Here is a 25300-nt window from a genome sequence, read left to right on the forward strand (position 1 = left end):
GAGGAAGAAGAGGAGGAAGAAAAAGAGGAGGAACAAGAAGAGGAGGAAGAGAAAGAGGAGGAGGAGGGGAAGAAAGAGGAGGAGGAGAAGAAGGAAAAGAGGGAAGAAAGAGGAGGAGGAGGAGAAGGAAAAGAGGGAGGAAAAGGAAGAGGGGGAGAGGGAGGGAGGACAGGGGGGAAGAGGAGAAGGAGGAAGTAGAAGAGAAAGAGGAAGAGGAGGCAGGCAGTTACCACAAGCCAGGAGAGAAGTACTTAGAAATGCAAACCCTTTCACCACTCAGGGACTGCAATGAACCTGTCAGTGGAGGTTCAGTGCCTCCTCCTCTCATCTCCTCCCACAGCCACCACAGTGCCAGACACACATGAATGTCTTGACTGCCCCCAGATGTGAGAAAGCTCGATTTGGGGACTTCCCTCAAATGCTGCTCTCCTTGAGTCTTTCCTTCTCTCTGAGAGGTCGCTTCTAGAATGGAAGTTTCTGTGGTTATAAGTTAGGTTTCTGATCTGCACTGGTGAAGGGAGTCTCCATACTGGAATCATAGCTTTAGTGCTGGAGGGAGCCTAAGAAGATAGCTCACTGAACTCCCTTATTTTACAGATGAGGAAACTGAGACCAAAAGTGATCAGCCTGAGGTCACACAATTAGTAAGTGATAGAAGCAGGTCTTCAGATTCCCAAACTTGTGCCTTTTCCACTGTACCACTCTGCCTAAACCAAGTAAAATGCAGATTCATACCGTGCCTCTCTCCCTCCAAAGGACACTCTATCTCCTACTTTCCCTAACAGGACCATTCACCTGGTAAGGGTCAGGGCAAGTTGAGCAAATTAAGCAAGCTGAGTAACAGTGTGGTGTAATCAACTAATCAACCAACCAACTAACATATATTAAGTGCTTACTATGTGCTAGGCACTGTGCTAAGTACTGGGGATACAAAAAGAGGCAAAAGACCATCCCTGCCCTCAAGGAGCCTACAGTTGAATGGAACAGTGAATAAAATACTAGAGTAGAATTCCAGAAGAACTGCATTCAAATCCGGCCTTTGGCATCACCTAGTTGGGTGACTACAAGTGTGTCCTTTAGATTATTTGAGCCTCTGTTTCCTCCCCCATAAAATGGAAATAATTGTGCTAATAGCACCTACCTCCCAGGGTTGGTGCGTGGCTCAAATGAGATATAGATGAAGTGCTTTGCAAATCTTACATGTCAGTTATTGTTGTAAGTATGAAAAAACCCTAGACTCTGCTAGCTAAAATCCACTAACACAATTCTAACAATTTGGGAAACCAGCTGACCTTATTTGTTGTTGTCGAGTCATTTCAGTTGTGTCTTACTCTCCATGACCCCATTTGGGGTTTTCTTGGCAAAGATACTGGAGTGCTTTGCCATTTCTTTTTCCAGCTCATTTTACAGATGAAGAAACTGAGGCACACAGAGTTAAGTGATTTACCCAGGGTCACACAGCTAGTAAGTATCTGAAGCTGGATTCAAACTCATGAAGATGAGTCTTCCTGATTCCAAGCCTGGTGCTCTATCTACCACACCACCTATGGGGGTGGGGGTGGGGAACCATCAGCCTTAAGGCCACACCTGGCCCTCTAGACCCTCGAGTGTGGCTCTTTACTAAATCCAAACTTCACAGAACAAATCCTTTTATTAAGGTGCAATTAGCCAATATCTATCTATCTATACACACACACACACATATCTCTCTCTCTCTCTCTCTCTCTATATATATATAATGTGTGTGTGTATATATATAAAATATTTTATGTCCCAGCTGATCTTATTATATTTGCAAGAATCATTTTCCCATTTGGAGTGTCCTGAAGGGTTTGGTAGTTTCAAACCCATCATTTCTTCTTGGTTTAAAGTGGTTCAGATGTCCTTGCTCTAAGGTAAATTCTCTTGAGATAGCACCAGCCTCTGAGGTGAGCCCCGCTAACAGCCCCTAGGCTTGGATCACAGGGGACCTCCAAGGTCATTGGATCAAATGCACATTTCCCTTTACAACATATCCATTGAGTATCCTCTAGGCTCTGCTTGAAGACCTCCCCTACCTCCCATGGCAGCCTATTCCACTCTGGGATAGGTCTGATGGTTAGCAAGATATCAAACCTCGACCTGCCTCTCTGCAATTGTCTCCCAGCTGTTGGAACCCAAGGCAAATAGTGTTAGTTACCCCTGGGTGCCTGTGGTGCTTATGAGACCAAAGTTAAGGTTCTCATGTCACCATCTGCCAACTGACTTACCTTGAATTGATTCCATGCAACCATGATGCAATGAGGAGCTGGCCACTTCTTAAACGTGGGCCACTTGTCACAAGGGGAACCAGGAATGAGAGTGTGGATAGTTAGTGGGAGGTCATCACCCCTCATGGGAAAAATAATTTACAGTGTCTGCCGTGCTGACCGTAAATGGGTTCATGCATTGTCACATACAAAAAGTCAGTGAAGAAATGTAAGAGGGATAGAAAAATGCCCTCTGACAGGTAGCGATCCATTACAAGTTGTATGATGCTGTGTTTCTCATAGAAAACGCCTCACTGCCTTTTCAAAATGTAAATGCTTGCTCGTGAGTTCGGAAGGCAGACCTAAGCTCTATCGTCTGAATTGTAGCGCAAACTATGTCCTGAAAAAGGACAACGGTACAGGATCCTTCGATTAGAGGGAGCAAGGAGGTGCTGCAGGTGGGGTTGGACTGGCAGTCAGAAGGACTTGGGTTCAAGTCCTACCTTAGACACTTACTAGCTGTGTGACCTGGGGCAAGTCAGTTAACTTTTTTCCACCTCAGCTTCATTATTTGTCAAGTAAGGATAATAATAGAACCTACCTCCTATAGTTCTGAGGGTCACAAGCGATCATATATTCATAGCACTTTGTGAACATTAAATGCCCATGTAAAAGCTATTATTATATCCTCACCATATACACTGTATCCTGCATCCTCTGTATCCTCAGAAGTTATCCAAGTCAGAAGGGACCTCGGAAGCCATTTAGTCCAATAAGTACCTGATCACGGCTCCTAGAAGCATGCTGATAAATGTTTAATACCCACCTACCCTGAACCCCAACCCCACAGACATGACACACTTTTAAGTTTAATCTGTATTACTGACATCTTATCTATCACTTTTCCTAAATCCAGGCACCCACAAAACAACAAGTCAAACCCTGGTTTATAATGTTCACTGAATTCCTAGGTGCCAGTGCTCACACTGAAAAATTTAACAATCATCTCTCCTGAGCCTATTCCAGCTGGCTCCAGGAGCCCTTTCATCCCCCTACAATATGCTCAGATCATTGAGCCTCTGATTTGTGACCTCTAGTGAAGGAGGAGGGATTCCCTTCTAAGGCAGTCTGTTGCACATTTGGACTCCTCTTGGGACATTTATCCTGACATCAAGCTCACACTTGCCTGTTTGGAGTTCCCTCCCAATACTCCTAATTCTTTAATTTGGGACTGAGAAGACGAAGTCAAATATGCACACATGTGTATGCATATATGTACAAATTTGTGCATATTGTGTATCTGTATATATGTGTAAATATATTTGTATCTGTATACATATACATATATGCACACATGTGTGTGTATATAGATAAATTTGTGTGTATCTGTATATATGTATAAATATGTATTAATGTATACATACATATGTATGCATATATATACACACACACACATACACATAGATATCTAGATATAGATCTCACAAGAGGCCTCTTTTTTCTGGGCATTAGCCTGGCTTCATGGAGGATCATATTGCAGGGCTCACATGCCCCTAACACACCAATGGGGGAGGTACCACTAAAGCCAAGAGGTTGTGTACAGGCTCCACCATCACTGTGCGTAACTCTCTGGAGAAAGTTGGAAAGGATGGCAAAGAGGATCAGAAAGTTGCAGCCTCACTTCTGTGGAAGAGAAGGATGGAGGGAGTGAGGTAGAAGGGGAATCTGCATCTTGGCACAAAGGTCTTTGCCTCCTGCGTTATTTCTGCCTTTGCTCATGGGGGTTCTGACAATAAAGCCTGCCACGGGAAGACATCCTTGTAATTAATGGATGCATCACTGTGTGCTGTAGTTGGCCAGATTTTCATTCTGTGTTACTCTATGGGGGGTGTTGACAACACGGGGATTTTCTCTTGAGATTCTGGGATAGTTCTCTCCATTTTTAGCTTGTCAATTAAACACTCAGAGATAATTCCCATCATACAACCCACAGAGTCAAACCTCTCAGTATGCCCAGTGTCAGATCAGCCCCACTCCTCTCTACCCATCACAGGCCCTGACGACATGAACAGCCTGAGGATGCCAACTAAGCAATCCTTCAGAGGTCAATCCAATCTGCATTTCTACTAGGGAAGGCAAGGGAGAAACCTCCCCTTATCCCAGAGCAGCAGCTTCCCCTAACCAGGCAAGCACCCAAACTCGTGTTCTAGCATCACATGACAGCCTGGCTTTCCTTCTCCATTGATGGCTATAGCAGGCAGGAGGAATTCTTAGGGGCTTTTCTAGAAACTGAAGTACAAAGGACAGAACCGGAGTCCTTTATCTTCCCTTGTGGAGATCCAGCTGGCAGATTACTTGGGAGCCAAGCCCAGGAGCTCTAGACAGAGAAGAGCATTATACTCTCAGTAGGGACTGCTCAGTGTCTGTGTCTTCAGAGAAGCAATTTCTGGGACCAGCTGTGGATTTTATTTCTTCCATAGCTTGTTTACAAATCTTTCTCCCAATATTGCTAGAGTCTGTCACCTGATCAGCTTGTATAAGGGCTGTATATGGATGGAGCCCCATGTTAATCAATGCCCTTTATAGGGCTTGTATATGTGTGTGTGTGTGTGTGTGTGTGTGTGTGTGTGTGTGTGGGCGCGTATGTATGGGGCAGCTAGGTGGTGCAGTGGATAGAGCCAGACTTGGAGTCAGGAAGACCTGAGTTCAAATCCAGCCTTAGACACTTACTATCTGGGTGACACTGAGCAAATCACTTAACTCTGTTGAACCGGCGGAGAAAATGGCAAACTGCTCCAGTATTTTTACCAAGAAAACCCCAAATGGGGCCATGAAGAGTTGGGCATGACTGAAAAATGACTAATAATATGTATGTATGTACATATAAACTTCCCTCAAAATCTTTGTGCAATTTTAAGCCATTAAACTTAATGGGGGCACCCCATACATACATACACACATACATGCCTATATAGATACATATATACATATCTATCTATTTCTATCTCCGTATTCTTCCATATAGCCAGATTCTTATTTCTATGTTCTCAAAAGATGAGCTACAAAAACAGGGCAACTGGTTACCAATTCTAAAGGGAAAATCTAATATTGCAAATGCCCCTATCTGCATAGGAGTAAATCTTGAACCAAGATGTAACTTTAGCATTTATGATTTGGGTACAGCTCTTTTTGTATGCGTATGCATGTAGTTTTGGGCAAAGAGCACTTCCAAGACCACCTTGAGATGGGGACAAACCAGATAGCAACTGGGGTAGGAGGTCACTTATATCAAGTGGGATTTCAGGGACCTGGGGGAGGGCAGTGTCTCCCCCTCCTGAATATTCCACCATTCTTCTGTTGCCTGGAATTCCACCATGAAGTCTTTCAAGGCTCAGAAATCATAACTAAAAGGATTGAGCTGGGAGGAACCTTGGAACACAGAAAGTGAAAACAGGATATTAGAACATAGAACACAGGATGTCAGCGCTGGAATGGGTGTATTTGTTTGCATATTGTCTCCCTCATTTGATCATAAGCTCCTTGAGGGCAGAGATGTCTTTTGCCTCTGTGTATCCCTAGCACTTAACCTGGCATATGGTAGAAGCTTAATATTTTTTATTGACTGACTGATAGCATAGAATGTGGAGCTGGAAAGGACATTAAAACATGGAATATAACAGCTGGAAGGGATTCGGGTGAGGAAACTGAGCCTAGAGAAGGGAGTGACCTGCTTAAGGTCCCACAGATAGTAAGCAGTGAAGGCATAACCTCTTACTCCTGGTCCAGAATGTCCCGAGTTCTGTTAAAAAAAAGCCTCTACATTCTTTTTGTGGTCTGTTACATATGTATATTTGGGGGTTAGCATGGGGTGGGTTGAGGGGAGGCACAGTATCAGCTCCTTCCTGTCAACCTCACAACTCAAGTAATGTGATATCAGACCATGAGTTTTCCCCTACTTTGGAAGGAGTGTGTAATGGAAAGAATGCTATATTCCGAGTCAGGAGACCTGGGCTCAAATCTCAGCTCTGATTACCTATATCACCTGTGTACAAGTCATGTAAGCTCTCTGGGCCTCAGTTTCCTCACCTGTAGTCTGGGAGGGTTGGAGCATATGGCTTCTGGCATTCTGACTTGTTTGAGAGCTATGATTTATAATCTGATTTCCCACTTCCTATGGCTCTCTGATCTTTGGGTATCCACTCAGAGCAGGGTCTTTGGGCTCCCTCCAGAAAGAGGTTCTCCCAGGGTGACCCCCCTGTCTTCCTTCTACATCCACAGTTCTGCAAGGGGTGGACAACACCTTAGTGGGACTCCACAATCAGAGTTTCGCCAGAGTCATGGAGCAGCGGCTGGCCCAGCTGTTTATGATGTCCCAGCAACAAGGCAGGCGGCTTAAGCGGGCCACAACTCTTGGGAGCTACACGGTTCAGGTGAGTTGGAAGAAATAACCCTTCTTCTTTGGGTCAGAATAAGTTTGTGAAAATCCATTTCCTAATAAGTCACATGTATCAGTGTCTTTTTTGTTCCAATTTTGTTCTTCTAGGAATTTCTTTTTATTTAAAAATACATATTTCATTGACGGACAGTTAGTTGGTGTAGTAGATAGAGTGCTGGGCCTGGAGTCAGGAAGATTCCTTTTTATGAGTTCAAATCTGGCCTCAGACGTTTCCCAGCTGTGTGACCCTGGGCAAGTCACTTAACCCTGTTTACCTCAGTTTCCTCATCTGTAAAATGAACTGGGGAAGGAAATGGCAAACCACTCTGGTATCCCTGCCTAGAAAACCCCAAATGGGGTCACAAAGAGTCAGGCATGACTGAAAGCAACTGGACAACAAAAAATTTCGTCCATACCTGTTTGTCTTTCTGTCAGTCATTTTTGGAACCCTCCCTCTCCCAAATGAAGCCCTTCCTCATGACAAAGAAAAACCTTTTGTTTGGCTCTGACAGTGTGGAAGAGTCTGCCCTGCAGACCGCCAGTCTTTGGGGTGACTGCTCTAGGGGTCACTCTACTGTGAGAATGAAGGTGGGCCATGAAAAGAGAGACACAGAGTTGTTTTCAAATGACATCTGACTTTCAACCTAAAAAGAAAAACAAAACCAAAAACAAAAACAGATGCTCCCTTTAATTTATAAGGAGATGTCCAGGCTGGGAGGGAGTGTGGTGAACTGGAAAGATTCCTAGATTTGCAACTTGAGGATCTGGGTTCACGTCTCAGTGATGCCACTGACGACTTTGAATAAGACGAGGTGTTCAGTGTTTTGCATACCTCAAAGTGCCCTATAAATGTGAGCTATTCTTGTTGTTGTTATATTGTGGCAAATCACACACCTCTCTGGGCCTCAGTTTCCGTACCTGTAAAAAAAGGAGATTGGATGAGATGACCTCTGAGGTCCCTTCCAGGTCCACATCTCTCACTTTCCTCGGGCATCTCTACCCATATGAACATATCAGGGTTTTTGTTTTCTGCGGAGGGGAAGTAGCTGGTCTGGAAGGTGACATAACCATTCGGACAATTCACATTTTTGCAAAGCTGTGAGGTTTCTTATGCATCCTCCCTGACCATGACAGTTCTGTGAGGCAGGCCCCACAAGTGCATGTAGCTGTGTTTTACAGAAACCCGGCCTTAGACAGATAGAAAGAAGTGCTCGTGGCCACGCAGTTCAGTTAGAGTCAGAGCTAAGATTTCAGCCTATGGGTCTTCTCGGTCTTCATCCTCCATCTGGGCAAGTCTTGTAACTTCTCCCAGCCTCAGTTTCCACATCTGTAAATTAGAGATAACCACGGCACCTAGCTCACAGGGTTGTTGTGAGGACCAAATGAGACAGTGTATATAAAGTGAGTAGCAGACTTTAAAGTCATATAAATGCTAGATGCTATTACTATTATGATCAACAAGGGATCTCCTTTATAGCATTCCTAGTAAACAGCCATCCAGCCTCTGAACAGCTCCAATGATGGGAAGCTTGCTACTCATCTTCCTCTTCCCCGCCCCTTGCTGGACTAGGAATCTGGAAGACCTGAGTTCAAATCCAATCCCAGACACTTAGTAACTGTGTGACCCTGGGCAGATCATGTTACCTCTCTCTGCCTCCGTTTCTGCCCATGAAATGAGGGTGATAACACTTATTTCACAGGGTGTGGTGAGGGTCGAAAGAGATAACATGATGGTGCTGTGTGAACCTTACAGTGCCCTTGAACTGCTCACTGTTATTGTTAGCCAGATCTTAAAAAGGAAGAGTCGCTAAGTTCTGCCACCACATTCTGGGGTTTCCCCTCTACAGACTCCATGCAATATTTGGAATTTACAAATTATAAGTTGATCAAAAAAGAAGAAGAAATCTCCTGTAGACCCATGTCCATGAAATGAGATTTGCCTTAACTGAGCAAGAGCTTGTAATCCTAGACTTCTGTGCCAGCTGTTCAAATGTGATAGTTTTCATTTCTAAAGGGCCTATCTAGTCCTTATTCTCTCTCTCTCTCTCCCTCTCCCCCTCCCTCTTCCCCTTCTCCTCCTTCACCCTCTCTCTTTCTCTCTCTTTCTCTCTCTCCCTCCTCTCTCCCTTTTCCCCTCCCTCTCTTTCTCTCTCTCTTCCTCCCCTCCCTCCCTCCGTCTCTCTCTCTCTCTTTCTTTCTCTGTCTCCTCTCTCTTTCTCCTCTCCCTCCCCTCTGTCTCTCTCTGTCCTTCTGTCTCTCTCCTCTTCCTCCCTCCTTCTCTCTGTCTCTATCTCTGTCTTCTCTCTCTACTCTCCTTCCCCCCTCATCTATCTCCTCTTTCTCTCTCCCTTCCCTCCCTTTCTCCCTCTCCCCCATCTCTCTCCTCTCTTCTTCCTCCCCTCCCATTCCCTCCCTTTTTCTTCTCTCCTCTCTTTTTCTCTCTGTCTCTCTCTCCTCTCCTTCCCCCCTTCTATCTCACTGTCTCTCTTCTCTCTCCTCTCCCTCCTCTCACTCTCTGTCCCTCCCTGTTTCTGTCTCTTTTTTTTCTCTCTCTCTTCTCTGTCTCTGTCTCTCTCCCTCTCCTCCCTCCTTCTCTCCTCTCCTTTTCTCTCAGTTCTTTGTCTGCTTAGTCATCTCAACCATGGGGGGAAAAATCTATGTGAAGCAGACAGGGGGATAGGACTCTAAGTCTCCTGATATCAGATGTGCCATGACCTCCTAAAAGTCATAGGTCTGGAGAGTTTTCTATTGAATCAAAATAGAGGGAGATTATTCAGAGGCCTCTTTATTGCCTGCCCGGTCATATGGAAACCCTGAGTGACTGGCGTGCCCTGGAGCCCCATGTTAAATTCCTTCTCCGAGTCTCATTATATCTGGGCCTTTCTTCTTAATACAGAAAATGAAAAAGGACTGGAGTTGGGGTGGAAGGGGCGATCTCTGGGGAGAATGAGGTCCGAATTCACAAGCCTGCAGACTTGGAGGTGTGTACAGCGGGTAGACTGATTGGCTTGGAGTCAGGAAGATTTGAGTTTTAATCCTCCCTTACACACTTACTAATTGTGTGACTCTGGAAAAGACACATCACCTCTCCGTGCCTCAGTTTCCTCATCTGAAACATAAAGATAATAATGGCACCTCTACCCCACAAAGGTGTCAGGAAAATCAAGTGGCAGTGCAGGTGAGGTGCTTTGCAAACCTTAAAGTGTCATCAAAAATACCAGCTCTTATTGGTAGCCATCAAGGTCCAGCATGCACAAGGTTCCAGAATCAGAAAATGGAGAGTCCATTGTTTTCAGTTGTTTTCTTGATGTATCTATCTGGAATTTTGATTGAAATAAAGATGTTTAAATAAGTCCTATCACTTAAAACACCCTGAATTATTTTCATGTGAAATAGCAGCCCAGGGTGTCTGGAGATTGAAAAAAGACAGGAATATCAGTATTTCCAAGGGGCTTCATGGAGGAGTGACTAAGGGGGAGACCCAGGTTGAAATCCTCCCTCTGACAAGTAATAACTCTGACTACGGCCAAGTCACTTAGCTTTATAGTGTCTCTATCATTCATTGTTAAACACCTACTGCATGCCTATTGTGAGCTGTGCCAAGACAGCCAAGTTCTCTAAGATTCTAAATCCATAAGATCCTGGATGGAGAGGTAGGAGACACCTCTGGGCCACCGAATACAGCCCCCTTATTTTACAGATGAGGATGTCAGGCTATTACTGATCCTCAATGATGGGAGGAATTTCTGCACTAGGGGTTCCCCACACCAATGGAAGCTGAGGTCCAGTCCCCAACAAAAAAACAGTGTTTCTCATTTAGGACCAAATGTCTTGTCTTATCTAGAGCTGAGCATTAAATACTTACATGCTTATGTGCACACTCACATACATGCACATGTACTCAGATACATACACAGACACATATACATACTCATATGCACATACCTTCATATTCACACATGTATTCACGTATACCCCTCCACACACTCCCCTCTCATTCACTCATGTTGTTATTCATTCATTTCCATCATGTCCATCTCTTTGTGGCCCCATTTGGGGTTTTCTTGGCAGAGATACTGGAGGGATTTTGCCATTTCCTTCTCCAGCTCATTTTACAGATGAGGAAACTGAGGCAAACAGGTATAACTGACTTGCCTATGGTCATCCAGGTTGTAAATGTCTTAGGTTGGATTTGAACTCGGGTCTTCCTGACTCCAGGCCCAGCACTCTATCCACTGTGTCACCCAACTGCCTGAGGATAGAGTTAGGTTCTGATTAGTGTGAATACTGAATCTCCTGAAGCAGTCGCATTATTTTGGTCTACAGTATATATTCTCATCTGTCTGGAATCAAAGATTACATTTATATAATTATAATCTTGAATAATTCAAATATGAATGCATGCATCCACTACACAGGATTCATTATTTACACTAGTCTTTTTGAGGACAATGGTGTGAGGGAGTTACATAAAGACCTCAGTAGAGGGTATATATCAGATTTAAAGCAAACTTCTCAAGGACCTCTCATTCCACATTGTCAATTAACAGATGAGATCCTGAGTGAAGGATCTGGGAGTGAAGGAGGGCTTGGCCGAGGTCACCCAGGTAGCCCATAGATATGAATGGGATTCAAATCAAATTCTCAAGCTAACGTACTTTCCCCAGTAGATGCCACACAGCTTTTAAAAAAGTTTCTCTCTCAGCAAATCAATGATCCAAGACAACTCTCAAGGACTCATGGAGAAAAATGCTCTCCATCCCCAGAGAAAGAGCTGGTGGTGTCTGAATACAGATAGAAGCGTACTTTTTTTAAACTTTATTTTTCTTGAGGTTTTACTTGTCTGTCTTTTCTTTCACAACATGACTATTATGGATATGTTTTGCATGACTACACATGTATAACCTATATCGAATTACTGGCCTTCTCAATGAGGGTGGGGTGGGCAGGGAGGAAAGGAGAGAATTTTGGAACTCAGAGTTTTAAAAGCAAATGTTAAAAAATGTTTTTACATGTAACTGGGGAAAAATAAAATACTAAATAAATCCCCCCCCCAAAAAAACAAATAAACTTCCATCAAAAAAAAATTTCTCTCCAGTGGAAGGCATCAGCAGCGGGTAATGAGGTTCTATCTAGTCTGATAAAATCCACCACATAAAGATGGGTCTTCTCTTTCTGAAAGATGGTTAAGATGCAGCGTGTGCCCGGCCCCAAGGATCCTGCAGAACTGACGTACTACACGCTGCACAACGGGAAGCCTTTGCTGGGGACGGCGGCCGCCAAGATTTTGAGCACCATCGACTCCCAGAGGATGGCTTTGACTTTGCACCATGTAGTTCTTCTACAGGCAGATCGTAAGGGAATTTTACAACATTCTTGTTTTCCACTCTCAATATTTGCAATTTCATGTCTCCCTAAGAGGAAAGCTATTCTTCAGACCTGGGTTAGCGGGCCCATATTTTAAAAATCAGATGGATGACTTTTGCTTCTGCTACGGGAAACAGGACAAAAGATGTCAATGGCTAATGAATGATGGTTATAATTTGCTTCCTAATTGCCTCCAGCCTTGGTCTGCCCTTCTCTGCAGCAAATCTGGCAAACGCTGAAATAGCCGTGATTCCGGTGAGCCAGGTGGATTCAGGTTGATTGATTCTCCCCAAGAGATTTCCTCTCCCACGCACGGTCAGGGGCTCTCTGGCACCACCCAGACTCTCTAGGCATGGCGATGGTGACTCCTATTTCTTGCCTAAGCGAAAATGTGATACTGACAAAAGTCTCTAAATAGAAGCTGTCACTTGTTTTTTTCCCTGAGCTTAGATTGCTGCAGAAACTTTGTTCCCATGAGGTTTAAAAAGAAAAACTCCTCTGTAAAAATTCACTTTTGCTCTAAGAATCTTTTAAATTCTTTCTCACAAATCGTCAACCCAAGGTCGGTGTTGACCTTGGTTGATTTATTTCAATTTGATGAAGCTTTGCCTGATTTTTCCAGCAGCTAATGAGCCCCCGTGCCTAGATTTCATTGACACAGCATACTATTTAGTATAGATAGTATCTTTTTTGTATATGCCCATAGGTGTATGATATGATAAACATTTTGAAGCATTTACATGCTAAGGCACCGTGCAGTGCCGACGATACAAATAAGAATAAGAAAGACAGTCTTTGTTCTCAAGGAGTTTACAATTTAATGTGGAGCAGGAGCAAATGAGGGTACTCCTAAACTATCCGCTAGCAAAACCGAAGCAATTTCCATGATGATGGGTTTCCTGGTGATGAGTGCATCTTAGGTGGGGCATGATGAAGATGATGATGGAGCTGAAATCAAGTGGAGTATCTGGTGGCAAGGGCAGCTAGGTAGTGTAGTAGACAGTGCACAGGGCCTGGAGTCAGGAAGACTCATCTTCGTAAAATTAAAATCCAGCCTCAGATACTTGCTAGCTGTGTGACCCTGGGCAAATCACTTCACCCTGTTTGCCTCAGTTTCCTCATCTGGAAAATGAGCTGGAGAAGGAAATGGCAAACCACTCCAGTATCTTTACCAAGAAAACCCCAAATGTTGTCATGAAGAGTCGGACACAACTGAAACAAGTGAGCAATGATACGGTAGCAAATAACGTGTATGTACATGTTTCCCCTGGTTAGGCTATAAGCTCCTTGAGGGCAAGTGCTGTTATGCTTTTGGCTTTGTACCCCCACCTCTTAGTACAGTGTTGGGCCCTTAGTAGGGACTTCATGAATGCTTGTTGATAGATGGATTGCTTAGGTGGGTGGTTAACTGAACACCAACTTTATGCTAGGCTCTGGAGATGTAAAAATAGTGCTTTTCCTCAAGGACCTTACATTCTACAAGGGGTTTGAACAGCCGTGACTGAGCCTTGAAGGAAAGTAAGAATTCAGAGGGGCAGAAGCCTGTATGTGGCAAGTTGCCCTGGGAAGGGAGAGCATTGGGATCCTATGTACAAATACTTCTGAAGAAATCCCTGGGACCCCAGCAGATTCTCCCTTCCCCACCCGAGCTCTAAAATTTTGTGCTTCTGACGGAGGGGGTTTGAAGTGCCCTCTGATGAGAGGTCAGGGTTAGCCTACTTTCAGAATCGGGAAAAATCTCCCCAAATGTTATCAAACTAATACAGAGATATGATTCACAGGGTAATGGAGGCACTCATCAAGTCTAGACCTCCTAGGGCAAGGGTTCTGAACTTGGGGTGTATTCCTTTGTTTCTTTTAATATTCTGATAATTCTGATATTTCAAAATTATTGGTTCCCTTCATAATCCTGTGTGTTTTATTTTATGGAATTAAAAGCAGAGGCTTCACCAGATGCCACAGGGGTCCAAGATACAACAAAGCTTAAGAATCTCTGGCTTAGGGACTTGTCAGACAATGTCTTCAAGAAAGTCACTGCATTTCCCAAAGGAACAGGTGGATTTTCTTTGCCTTAATAAATGTTCACTATGGTAAATGTTGCAGCAAAGGCAAGAAAGAAAACAAATTAATGTCATCACAAATGTAACTATTTCAGGTTCCCCATCTTAAATATATACTCCAATTTCAAATAAAAAAAACTTTAAAAATTTTATTGATATCTTCTATCACCTTCTTTTCCAAATCTATCCCTCTCTTTCGTCCTGGACAAGAAGTGTTGCATGGTGGATAAAGGCCTGGCCTTGAAGTTAGGAAGACCTGCATGTAATTCATGCCTCAGAGGCATACATATTGGCTGTGTGATAATGCACCGAGCCTCTCACTGCCCTAGGAAGCTAAGACTATTAGATGCAGAGAAGGTGTTAACTTGAATTGGTAGAGGGAATTTCCCCACCCAAGAGGTCCCTATACAAGAAGATTACAGGACCGGCCCCTGTTCCCTTCCCCTTCCACGGAGAGCCATCCCTTATCATAAAGTCCAAAAAAGAAAGAAAAAATAAACAGGCCAGTCACATGACCCAACACCTCGCGTGAGAATAAGGCTACATATCATGTTCCATAAACACAATCCTCCGCTTCTGCCATGAAGAGCCTCTTCTTCAAGACCAATCTGGTCATGATCATTCCACAGCATTCAATGTCAGGTTTTTTTTTTATCTTTACCATTGACAGTAATCTAGTCATTGTACACATTTTTTAATGGTTTTCTTTTCCTTACTTGGCATCAGTTCATAAAAGCCTTCCTGTGCTTTTATTCCTTATCTTCATTTCCAGGAAACATTTATTAAGCACCTGTTGCAGGCAATGAATGGTGTTAGGCTGTAGGGAAGGAGTTAAGATTAAAGAAGCATGATGTTCAAGCCCTGTTTCTTATATGTTCTGGCTGTTTGACCCTGGGTAAGTTACAGTGGCCCCAGACAGCTCTCTTAGACTATAAACTGTAGAAGATAGGTAGTTCTTATTTCCTCAGCCAAAGGTCCCTCTACAAGTGAAATCCAAGCAAGTCCAGCAAAAAAAAAAAGACATAGTCTATCTAGCTTTTATAACACATGTAAATAAAAGTGATATCACAAAAGTGATAGAACATGAGAAAGGCAAAGTTCTTTTAGGATTCAAGGAGGAGCTTTTTCTCCTGGTAGGGGGACTGGGGAAGCCTTCATGGAAATGGTAGCCTTTGAGCCAGTACGGAGAACATTCCAGGCTCAGGAAATTGGGTGAGAAAAGACACAGAACCGAGAGTTTGTGCAATACACACTGGAGATGGTAAATGATCCATTTTGGCTGGTTCAGGGAACACGGGAATGAGCATAGTATGACCTGTGTTTGTAAAAGTGGAACAGGCTTAGAGAAGAGGGCTCTGAAGGCATAGCTAAGGAGTTTCTCCTTTGACACAGGGGAATTTTTGACTAAACCGTATTTTCATTCTTTTCTGCTCAAAAACTTGATTTTTTTCCTCTCTGATCATAAATATTAATATGATTTCCCACTTAAATTATGAAACTCTTGTAAATTAGATTAGATCTAGCCACCTTGACCGTTGCTTAGAACTTTGTCCCTTCTGGTCATTATGCCAATGAATACATGGATGTTGGATTATTTTCATTGCCCTGACCTTGCTCACATCAGTTTTAAAAGGGGATTGACTAGTGTGCAGAAGACGAATACATTCCATCTCAATTTGAATAGAGGTCAAGAGATTACTTATATGGTAACATGATGAAACATAGCTTAGAAAAATAAGGAGGGTGAGTCAGAACAATGCCCAATGTCTTGCTAGAAAAACAAGATATTCTCAGCACCACTATGCATGGCCTTTCCCCCTTTCAAAATACACATAGTTAAATTTAATATATACTTTAAAACAAATAAACTGCATGTAATAGAGATTTGTGGCTTCAAATGCAGCCCTCTTTTTCTGTTCTTTGAATATGGAAATGTTCATACCTAAAAGAATTTTAAGAATGTAGTCCATAAAGGAAACATTGACTATTTAGAGTACGGGTCTTTAACATTTTTTGTGTCATGGACCCCTTGGAAAGTCCAGTGAAGCCTATGGACCCCTTCTTAGAATATTGTTTTATTTTTAATTTATTTTTTTTGTTTTAAGTTATTTATCAGTTCTTTCTTTGGAGGTGGATAGCATGTTCCTTCATAAGTCCTTTATAGTAGATCTAAATATTTATGATACTCAGAATGACTTAGTCATTCACAATTCTTTGACCTTTGAACATATTCTTCAAACAATATTGCTATTACTGTATACAATGTTCTCTTGGTTCTGCTCATTTTACTCTTCATTATATCATGCAAGTCAGAAGATTGTTTTTAAATGCAGAAAACATTTATGAAAACACATAGGATTACCAAGGAAGTCAATTCTATTCAAATAGTTATAAAAATATTTTTTAAAAACAAATGTGTGGATTCCAACTTCAGAACCCCCGGTTTATAGGAACAAGGACTAGACTTGTCATTTTATTGGTATAGGGAATTCCCAAATGAGTACAGTCACTCTACAGATGAAGGCCAGCCCTTTCTTTGCAGCTCCTGGAGAGCTGCCTTCTAAGAGGTTAAGTTACTCAAACAGGCTAATGCAGCCAATATGTGTCAGAAGCGGGAGCTGAACCCAGCTCTTCCTGACCCTGAGTCTGGCTCTCTGTCTACTGGGCCATGCTGCCTCTCATTTTCTATCTTTAGAAAATAGAATTATTTTGTATTCATGCCATAAGACTAAAATACAAATATTTGGTAACAACCACAATAGCAGCAAGCATTTAAATGTCAACAGATACACATTGTCTAATGAGCTATTTACAGAAGTTAATGATTACTCATCTGTTGGTGCAAATAATGCCAAAGTGAGTTCATGGAATCTCACTCTTCCTTCACATCAGATCTTGGCTAGTGGAAAGCTCGTCTCTATGGGCTTATTTCCAAGCTTCACAATTGTACTCTTGTTGTCTTGTTTCTGGTATCCTATCAGGAAAAGAAGGGTTTCCTCCCGACTGTTGATTGTGGGCTTCCTCTCGGTGGACAGTGGTTCGGTTGGGTTTTTCTCGGCCTTGGTTTCTCACTTGAGGCTCTGCCTTTGCCCTGTTGCTTTTCTCTTGTTTTGCTTTGCTTTAGCGGTCGTTAAAAATCCTCCCAACAACCTGTGGATCATCGCTGCCGTCCTGGCACCCATTGCTGTGGTCACCGTGATCATTATCATCATCACGGCAGTGCTCTGCCGGAAGAACAAGAATGACTTCAAGCCAGACACCATGATGAACCTGCCTCAGAGGGCAAAAGTAAGTGGGAGAAGGGCCTGTCATGGACATGCGCTGGAATGCCTTTTGGGGGTTCAGGGAGGGGAGACATTTCTTCTCAGAGTCATGGACTGTCAGAGCTGGAACTGAGCTTGTTTGGAACATTGGATGTCAAGTCAAGTCAACAAGCATTTATTAAACACTCACTGTGTACTGGGCACTGGGTTAAGTGATGGGAACACAAATAGAAACAAAGACAGCCCCTTCCCTCAAGAAGCTTACATTCTAATGGGGTAAAACAACACATAAAAGGGAGCTGAAAATCAAGGTGGGAGAGTTGGAAGTCTGGGGGAAAGATACCCTCAAGGGAACGGATTTGAGAATCATAGATCCCAAGTTGGATGAGGCCTTTAGAGGTCATCTAATCTAACAACCTCATTTTACAAATAATGAAACTGAGGCCTAGATTGGCAAGGTGGCTTGCCCAAGGTCACACAAGCAGTAAATGGCAGAACTGGGATTTGAACTCAGGTCTCATATCCTCCTCCCACTAGTGTCAGAGGCAAGATTCTAACCCAAGCCTTGATTCCAAGGCCCAAAGCTCTTTGTACTTTTCCAAGGTGTTTCTGTCATTTCAGCTGTTTATTCAATTTAATCCAATTCAGCTAAGTTAAGAGTTTGTTAAATGCCTACTATGTGTCTAGCATTGTGTTGGGCATTCTGGGAATACAAACACAAAAATGAAGCAGTTCCTGTCTTTAAGGAACTTACATTCTATGGGTGACAAAACATATACAAAGAAAAATTAAATACAAAGTTATTTCTGGGATGGGGAGAGCACAGGCTAATATATGAAGGGAGATTTATTAACAATAGAATGGAATTCCATAGGGCACAATGGAAGGAGGTTAAGGTAAAGTATCATACAGACATAGGAGAGACAGGTTAGAGGGAGCCCAGAAAGATACTTTCAATTTGGTCAGACTGTGATTCTCAGGGTAGAGTCGTAGCGCAGGAATCATTATGACCTTCAAAGCAGTAATAGTAATATTGATTTGAGTATCAATTACTGAGCAAGAGGCAGAAAGCAAAGGGGTATCATGTAGGTAAAGGGGAAAGGGAGAATTACTTGAGGGGTAGGGAAGATTGTGTGTGAGTGCTGAGTCCTGCCTAGTGGTCAAGGCAGGGGTGAGGAGTTGGATAAAGCCTCAGCCATGTCAGCTCTACCTTGAGTCTCTGCATCAATGTTGAGTAGATCCTCTTAAGCAGGGAGAAAGATGCTTGAGGGGTCTTTGGTCTTGGACCAGCACAACTGGTAAAGAAGAGAAAGGGGACATGGAAGAGGGTATGCCTGATGCCAACAGCACCAGGCTCTTTCCATTCCTCTCTGTTCAACCTATCAACTTATTGCAAAGCCAGTGCTATGGCATCTTCTCCCATTGGGACATAAAATCTGTGGGGGCAGAGGTTAGCACAGTGCTGGCTGGTTGACTAATCAAAGCCTCAAGGAACTAGAAACATAGCATCATAAAATGTGATAGCCAGAGGTGACTTTAGAGATTCTCTCATCCCAAGTCCCTGATTTTACAGAGGAGGAAGGCGATGCCCATTTGCCCAAGGTCATACAAGTAGCTGGACCCTGGAATGTCCTTCATCCTCACCCCTGCATCTGTCTCTACCTTCCTTAGAGGCAGAGTTCAGGTGCCATCTCCTACAAGAAGCCTTCCCATTACCCCCTAGTTTTTAGTGCTTCCCCTCCCCCACCCCAAGATTTGTCTTTATTTAGTTTTTAACATATCTGTGTACATGTCGTTTCTCCCCAGAAGAGTGGGAACTCCTTAAGGTCAGGTACTCTTTCATTTATTTCTTTATGTCTCTAGCTCCTAACCCATGGCCTAGCACTTCTTTGTCTTCTTTCTTTCCTCCTTCCTTCCTTCTTTCCTTCCTCCCTTCCTTCCTTCCTTCCTTCCTTCCTTCCTTCCTTCCTTCCTTCCTTCCTTCCTTCCTTCCTTCCTTCCTGTTCCTGGTGAATAAATTTTTACTAGTACAGATCTACAACTGAAAGTTGCATGGAAATGCTAACAGGTTAAGTGACTTGCCCAGGGTCACAAAGCCAGTATGTGTCAAAGGCAGGATTTGAACTCTGGCTCTTCCTGGCTTCAGATCCCACACTATCCACTACCGCAATGACTGACTCAGGCACTTAATGAATGCTTATTGAATTGAAGAAATGACAGGGTTGGGGTAATATTAACATGAGTCTTTTGATTCCTGATCAGTTGTCCCGTCCACCCTATCACACTGCCTCCTACCCCTGAATAATCTAATTGGGAAGACCACTGTTCTCTGCAATAGTCAACATATAGGCTTCAGGGTTCGGTGGAATGTTGGAATAAAATTCAGAGGACCTGGGTTCACACCTAGGTTATACCATGTACTATTTTTGTGACCTTGGACAAGTCACTCATTTCTCTGGGCCTTTTCCCTTGTATGTAAAATGAAGGGGTTGGACTAGAAGAGCTGGAGGGTCTACGATTGTATGGTCTGTGATTCTAATTCAACAGGTGTCATTTAGAACACAACAGAAGAAAGAGGAAAAACTTTGCAAGCAGAAGCATTCCATTCTCAGCTCAGCCTATCTCAGAGACACTTTGAGCCTGTTAGGCATAACAGAGATGCTGGCTTCCTATCACAGCTGGGCCTTTGCAGGTAAAACCTGCCCGGTGCTCAGCTCTTATCCTGGCACCTGCCTAAGGTGCCTCAGATAAGAATCCCCCACATTTAAAAGCTGTCTTAGAAAACACATGGTGATCCCTTGCATGCCTCGTGGCTGAAAATCTGTGCTGGGGATGTCCTCAGGATGGATAGAATTTGCCCAGCTTTCCTAGCATGTGCTGATGTTTCTGTCCCCTCGCTCCTGACCACTGCATTCTGTGTTCTCCCAGGCTGCGCTATCTGGGAAGCAGGAGTATCCACATGGGAATGTCCCTTGTGGGAAATTCTGAGCAGATGTGAACTGAATTGTCTTCTGGGGGAGGCTCAGATGGCCTCTTCAATTTCCCATGTTCCCTATCAGGGGAAGCCAGACCACTGGAGGTGGCTTAGGGCTTTTTTTTTTTTTTTTTTTTTTTTGCTGCAGTCTTAACGACTATTGCAGTAGATTGTACAGCACCGCAGCCCTTCAGAAAAGAACCAGCTGCCTACATTGCTTCCCACAGCCCTGCCTGTGTGAACAGAATTCAATTAGTGACAGAGGGATGGGAGGGAATGGCAAAGTTTGCCTGCCATGTTATTCCGTAGGCCCCGGGGGAGGATGCCAGAGGCAGCTGGGTAGTCTCAGCCTCACTGCCAGAGTTCCATGGGACCCTCGGGTTCTCTCTGCTGGCCCAGTCAGCCTAAGTGTAAGGGATTGTACAGAAAAGGTTAGGGTGGCTTTCCTGGGATCTGTGGTCAGGCTCCTTTGATCTAGTGGGCGTGAACATCTGCACCCATCTTCAGAGACCAGGTACTACATGTGACACCGCAACCGCGGCCGCTATCGATGTTATCCATGGTGCTCCTCATACTAGGAAGGGAAATTCTGATGTTATATCTGATGGCAGACTGCAGCAGGTTCAATTTTAATGCTTTGCGCCCTCTTTTCTTTTGTTCAAGGTCTTTCTTTTTTTTGCCTCTTCCTTTGAATTTTAAGCTTTTAGTAGTCATAAAGCATTCCGATTGTTTCCCATTTTTTTCTTTTTTTAATTGCTTATTCTTTTTGAACCGAGTTGGCCTATATGTTCCATCTGGCGTACAACATTCCATCTCCCATCTCTTTGATTTTGTAGAGGCTATCCCTCGTGCCTGGAATGCCTTCCTTCCTCCCTTCTGCCTCTTAGAATCCCTAGCTTCCTTCAAGGCACAGTTCAGTGCCACCTCCTCCATGAAGTCCATCCTGATCCCCACCCAATCTCAAGTTATTAGGAATTAGGATCTCTCTCTCTCTCTCTCTCTCTCTCTCTCTCCCTCTCCCTTTTCCTCCCTCCCCCTCTCCCCCCCTCCATCCCTCCCCTCCTTCCCTCTCTCCCCCCCTTCTTCCTTATCTCTCTCTTCTTACCCCTTTCTCTCCTCTCTCTCTCCCCTTTCTGTCCCTCTCCCCCTTTCTCTCCTTTCTCCCTCCTTCTTCTTCTCTCTCTCATTCTCTCCCCTTCATCCCTCTCTCTATACATATATGTATATATATATATACATATAACATATATACATGCATACCTACACACAAGATAATTGTATATAATAAAAATATATATTTATATATTATAGTATTTAGTTATTTGTTATTTATCTATGTATATTGTTCTCCCTGCCTCTCTCTCACACTAGAATGTAATCTTCTTGAGGGCAGAGACCTCTGTTTTTATCTTTGAGTCCCCAATGTCTCTTACAGCTCCTGACATACAGTAAACATTTCATAAATGCTTCCCTAGTGAATAAATGGAAGCTAAGAATAGAGAATCACTTAGAGGCATGAGCCCATGAGGATTTACCCTGGGCCACATTCTGACAGATGAATGGACCTCAGAAGGCTGTAATAGAGGGGCAGTTATATAATGCTATTTGTCATTTGCTTGATAGACAAACACTATTCCTGTAAAATTCTAGGTGGCAAGGCTATTTTTAAAAAAAAATTAACTATGGACTCTCACATACTCGGCTGCATCATCAGTGATGAGTATAGATGGTTAGAGAAATAAATACCTGCAGATCTGTTCCATTTCATGTCTGTTTGTTGTTTCCCAATTTTCATAACAGATGTTTTTGGCCTGAGCTGGCTTAGCCGGGCCTCACACCCAGTTTTCTGCAGGCTTTTTGTTTTTCAACTGCTTTTTACTATCGTAGGATGTGATATTATTCATAATCTTTGGTTGTTTTCCTTGTAGTGTTCTGAAAATGAGCTTGCATCTTAAACTGTTGTGGCTCTTGAATGCCGGGTCTCTTATCTTGGCCACCATATCAAGTGTCCGCTGGTTAAGGCAGTTTCTGGACTCTTTTTGGTCTTCTTGGTGTAGTGATTTGCTGTGATTAAACTTAGTGGTAATTGTCAGAGTCAATATCTTTGCTTTTGTCCAGTTCCCTTTTGATAGAACTTGTTTAAATAGGTCAGTTTGCAAACTGTCTAAGAGCTGCATGTGTTTCTGAGTGCCCTTTACCCCTTTTTTAACTCTTCCATTACCATCACTGAAAAAAAATGATGACCAGGACTTGGGACTTGGGGCTTTTTGCCATTTGCTTTAGTTTATTGTGACACTGTTTGGCATCATGCAAAGAGAACTGAATTTGGAGCAATCGATCAACAAATATCATTAACTACCATGAGTGTCAGTCACTCTGCTAGGAATTGGGATATAAAGTGAAAAAAAAGAAACAGTTCCTTCCCCTCCTTATACTCTTATCAGGGAAACAAGACATCAGAGGACCTGGGTTTGAATTCAAGCTCCGAAGTTGACTACCTGTATGCCTAGGCAAATCATTTAACTCCTCTGAGTCTCAGTTTCCTCATCTGTAAAATGATGCAGTTCCCTAGGTGACCTCTATGGTCCCTTCCAACTCTATATTGATGATCCTATAATTAAATTATCTTTGAGAACCCTCTATCCAGAGGTGCGCTAGAACCAGCTCAAGAGCCAATTGTAAATTTCCAATATGAGCATCTACACCCGCCCCTCAAAATCAGCAAATGCTCTTAATCAGGGTTTGATTTATTGTCCTGTTGATTGTCTAAACTTAAGAAGTAATGGAGAAAATGTTAATATAGATTAAACTTAAAAGTGTGTCCTGAATACATTTTGGGGGGGGCAGTTGTTAATCATTTACCAGTACACCCCTGCCTCTATCTCTAAAACCTATGAATTGGGTCATGGGATGTATGCAAGTCAGCGAAAGCAGCTACTAAAGACATCGCCCGTGAATTTGCTAAACTGCTGTTTGTAAAAGGAACTGCTAAGACAGACCAAGTGCTACAGGAGGGACCTTGCCAAGCTGGGGGACCTCAGACCGAGTATTCATGGGATTCAAGAATTACAAAGTTAGAAGATCTATTTCCTCGATCAGACTTGGAACTTAACAGAGACTCTACTTTCCTCCGCTTAGCCTCATCCCTTTCCTGAGCCAAGAGTTAGGACTATTGCCGAGTCCTGATGGCCCCTGCCCCAGAAATCTTAATCTGGGGGAATGTTCTGCCTTCCCTCCCTACGCTATTGACCATACTGAGTTCTTTCAAGTTCCTCGTAGGGAGTTTGGACCTTCACAGGCTTTTACAAAATTGTTTCTCATCTGTAGTCCAGAGCTGGGAGACCACAGCGATCTCTTGAGATTTCATGATGACGGGCTAATGTGCTACTTGTATTCAGAGACAGTCATAGGATTTCAGTTCAGCCAACATTTACTGGGTGCCTAATGCAGCCAGGGCACTGGGTAAGGCACTGGGGAGGGAGGGATGCTGAATTAAAATGAGATCCAATCCTTGTTCTCATGGAGCTAACAGACAGGTAGGGGATTCAATTCCAACACAGATGCCCATGTAACACAGTGTCACCTGATTAAATTCATCAGGTACTGTTCCAAGCCAAAGGGTTCTGGGAGCTCCAAGGAGGAAAAGTCATGGAGGAGAGAAGCACAGTTTTCTAGGGGAGGATGTGCCAAATTAGCATTCTGTCCTGTCACGTTTATTGGCCAGCCTCCATAGTACTGTTTCCAGGGTAGCCAAAGGCTCCATGCTGGTTCATTTAGAATCTGGGCAGTGACCTGAAAAGAAGGAAAAATTTTCTTGCCACAAAATCTTTATTTCAAGCCCATATTCTAAGTCCCAAGCATTGGGATCATTAGAAATCTCATAAACTAGAATAGATTTCCCCTGGGAGAGCAGCCTAACTCAGCAACTGTTTATGAAGTACTTACGTTGTATTTCTGTCGTGTATGTTTTGGGTGTATTTTTATGCATACATGTAGTTTCTCTCCATGGAATTTGAGTTCCTTCAGGGCAGAAGATAATTGATTTTTAACTATGTATCTCTAGCCCCTAGAGCACAGTGCCTGACATTTAGTAGTTCCTTGTTGATTGGCTGATTGCAAGACTCTATACTCTGCACCAAAGATATAGTGAAAAAAAAAAAAACAAAACAGTGCCTGCCCTCAGGAAGCTTATCTTCTATGGAAGGCATACAGTTTGTACTCAGATGAGTAAATGTACAGTATACCAAGAGGGCAGGTAGGTGAGCAGTGGATAGAGTGCTGAACTTGGAATCAAGAAGATCTGCGTTCAGATCTGCCCTCTTGCTGTTTGTTGTTTGTCCTTCATTTTCCGAGAAGACCAGTGACATTGGGAAGTGAATTGGATTTAAGTGAGGGAGGATTGTGCAAAGTCACCAGCCTCACTCTCTCCTTAGGAGCCATCTGGGTTCAAGATATAGATCAGGATGACTGGAGATGGCCCTGCATGCAGTGAGAGACCTTGGTCTTTTTAAGCTCAGGTCTGACACTTACTAGCTGTGTGAGCCTGGGCAAGTCATTTTAACTGCTGTTTGCCTCAGTTTCCCCATTTATTAATCAGTAGCACCTACCTTCCAGCTTTGCTGTGAGAATCAGATGAGATACTATTTACAAAGTGCTCTGCAAACCTAAGGCCCTCTATAAATGCCAGCTAGCTATCATTAGTAAATGTCTTTTTGATTCATTGAATTGCAGCTGTGCGGGTTACAGCCTAAGGCAATGTACTGACATAGCGATATAAAGCCAGGAGGAACCTTAGTGGTTTTTCTTAACTTCCTTTGATTGGGAAGGCTGTAAATATTGATAGAATCAGAAGGCAGGGATTACATTTAATCCTTAAAATTAGCTTGATGGAAAAGACTGCTGCCAGTTTAATCTAAACTGTGAATTACTAGAAATTCGTGTCTGTACTGGACACACCAGTGTGCAAGCAAGAA

General features: G+C 43.2%; 1 protein-coding gene across 1 annotated transcript in view; it reads left to right on the top strand.

Annotated features, from left to right (window-relative positions):
* Positions 1 to 25300, top strand: part of KIAA1549L (KIAA1549 like) — a 144722-nt gene that overhangs the window by 26384 nt on the left and 93038 nt on the right. The window contains exons 9-11 of the mRNA XM_036765125.1: positions 6507 to 6658; positions 11846 to 12017; positions 17215 to 17378. Coding sequence (XP_036621020.1) covers positions 6507 to 6658; positions 11846 to 12017; positions 17215 to 17378 — 488 coding nt within the window. The remainder of the gene's footprint in view (positions 1 to 6506; positions 6659 to 11845; positions 12018 to 17214; positions 17379 to 25300) is intronic.

The sequence above is a fragment of the Trichosurus vulpecula genome, chromosome 6 (genome assembly GCF_011100635.1).
Source record: "Trichosurus vulpecula isolate mTriVul1 chromosome 6, mTriVul1.pri, whole genome shotgun sequence".
Lineage (NCBI taxonomy): Eukaryota > Metazoa > Chordata > Mammalia > Diprotodontia > Phalangeridae > Trichosurus > Trichosurus vulpecula.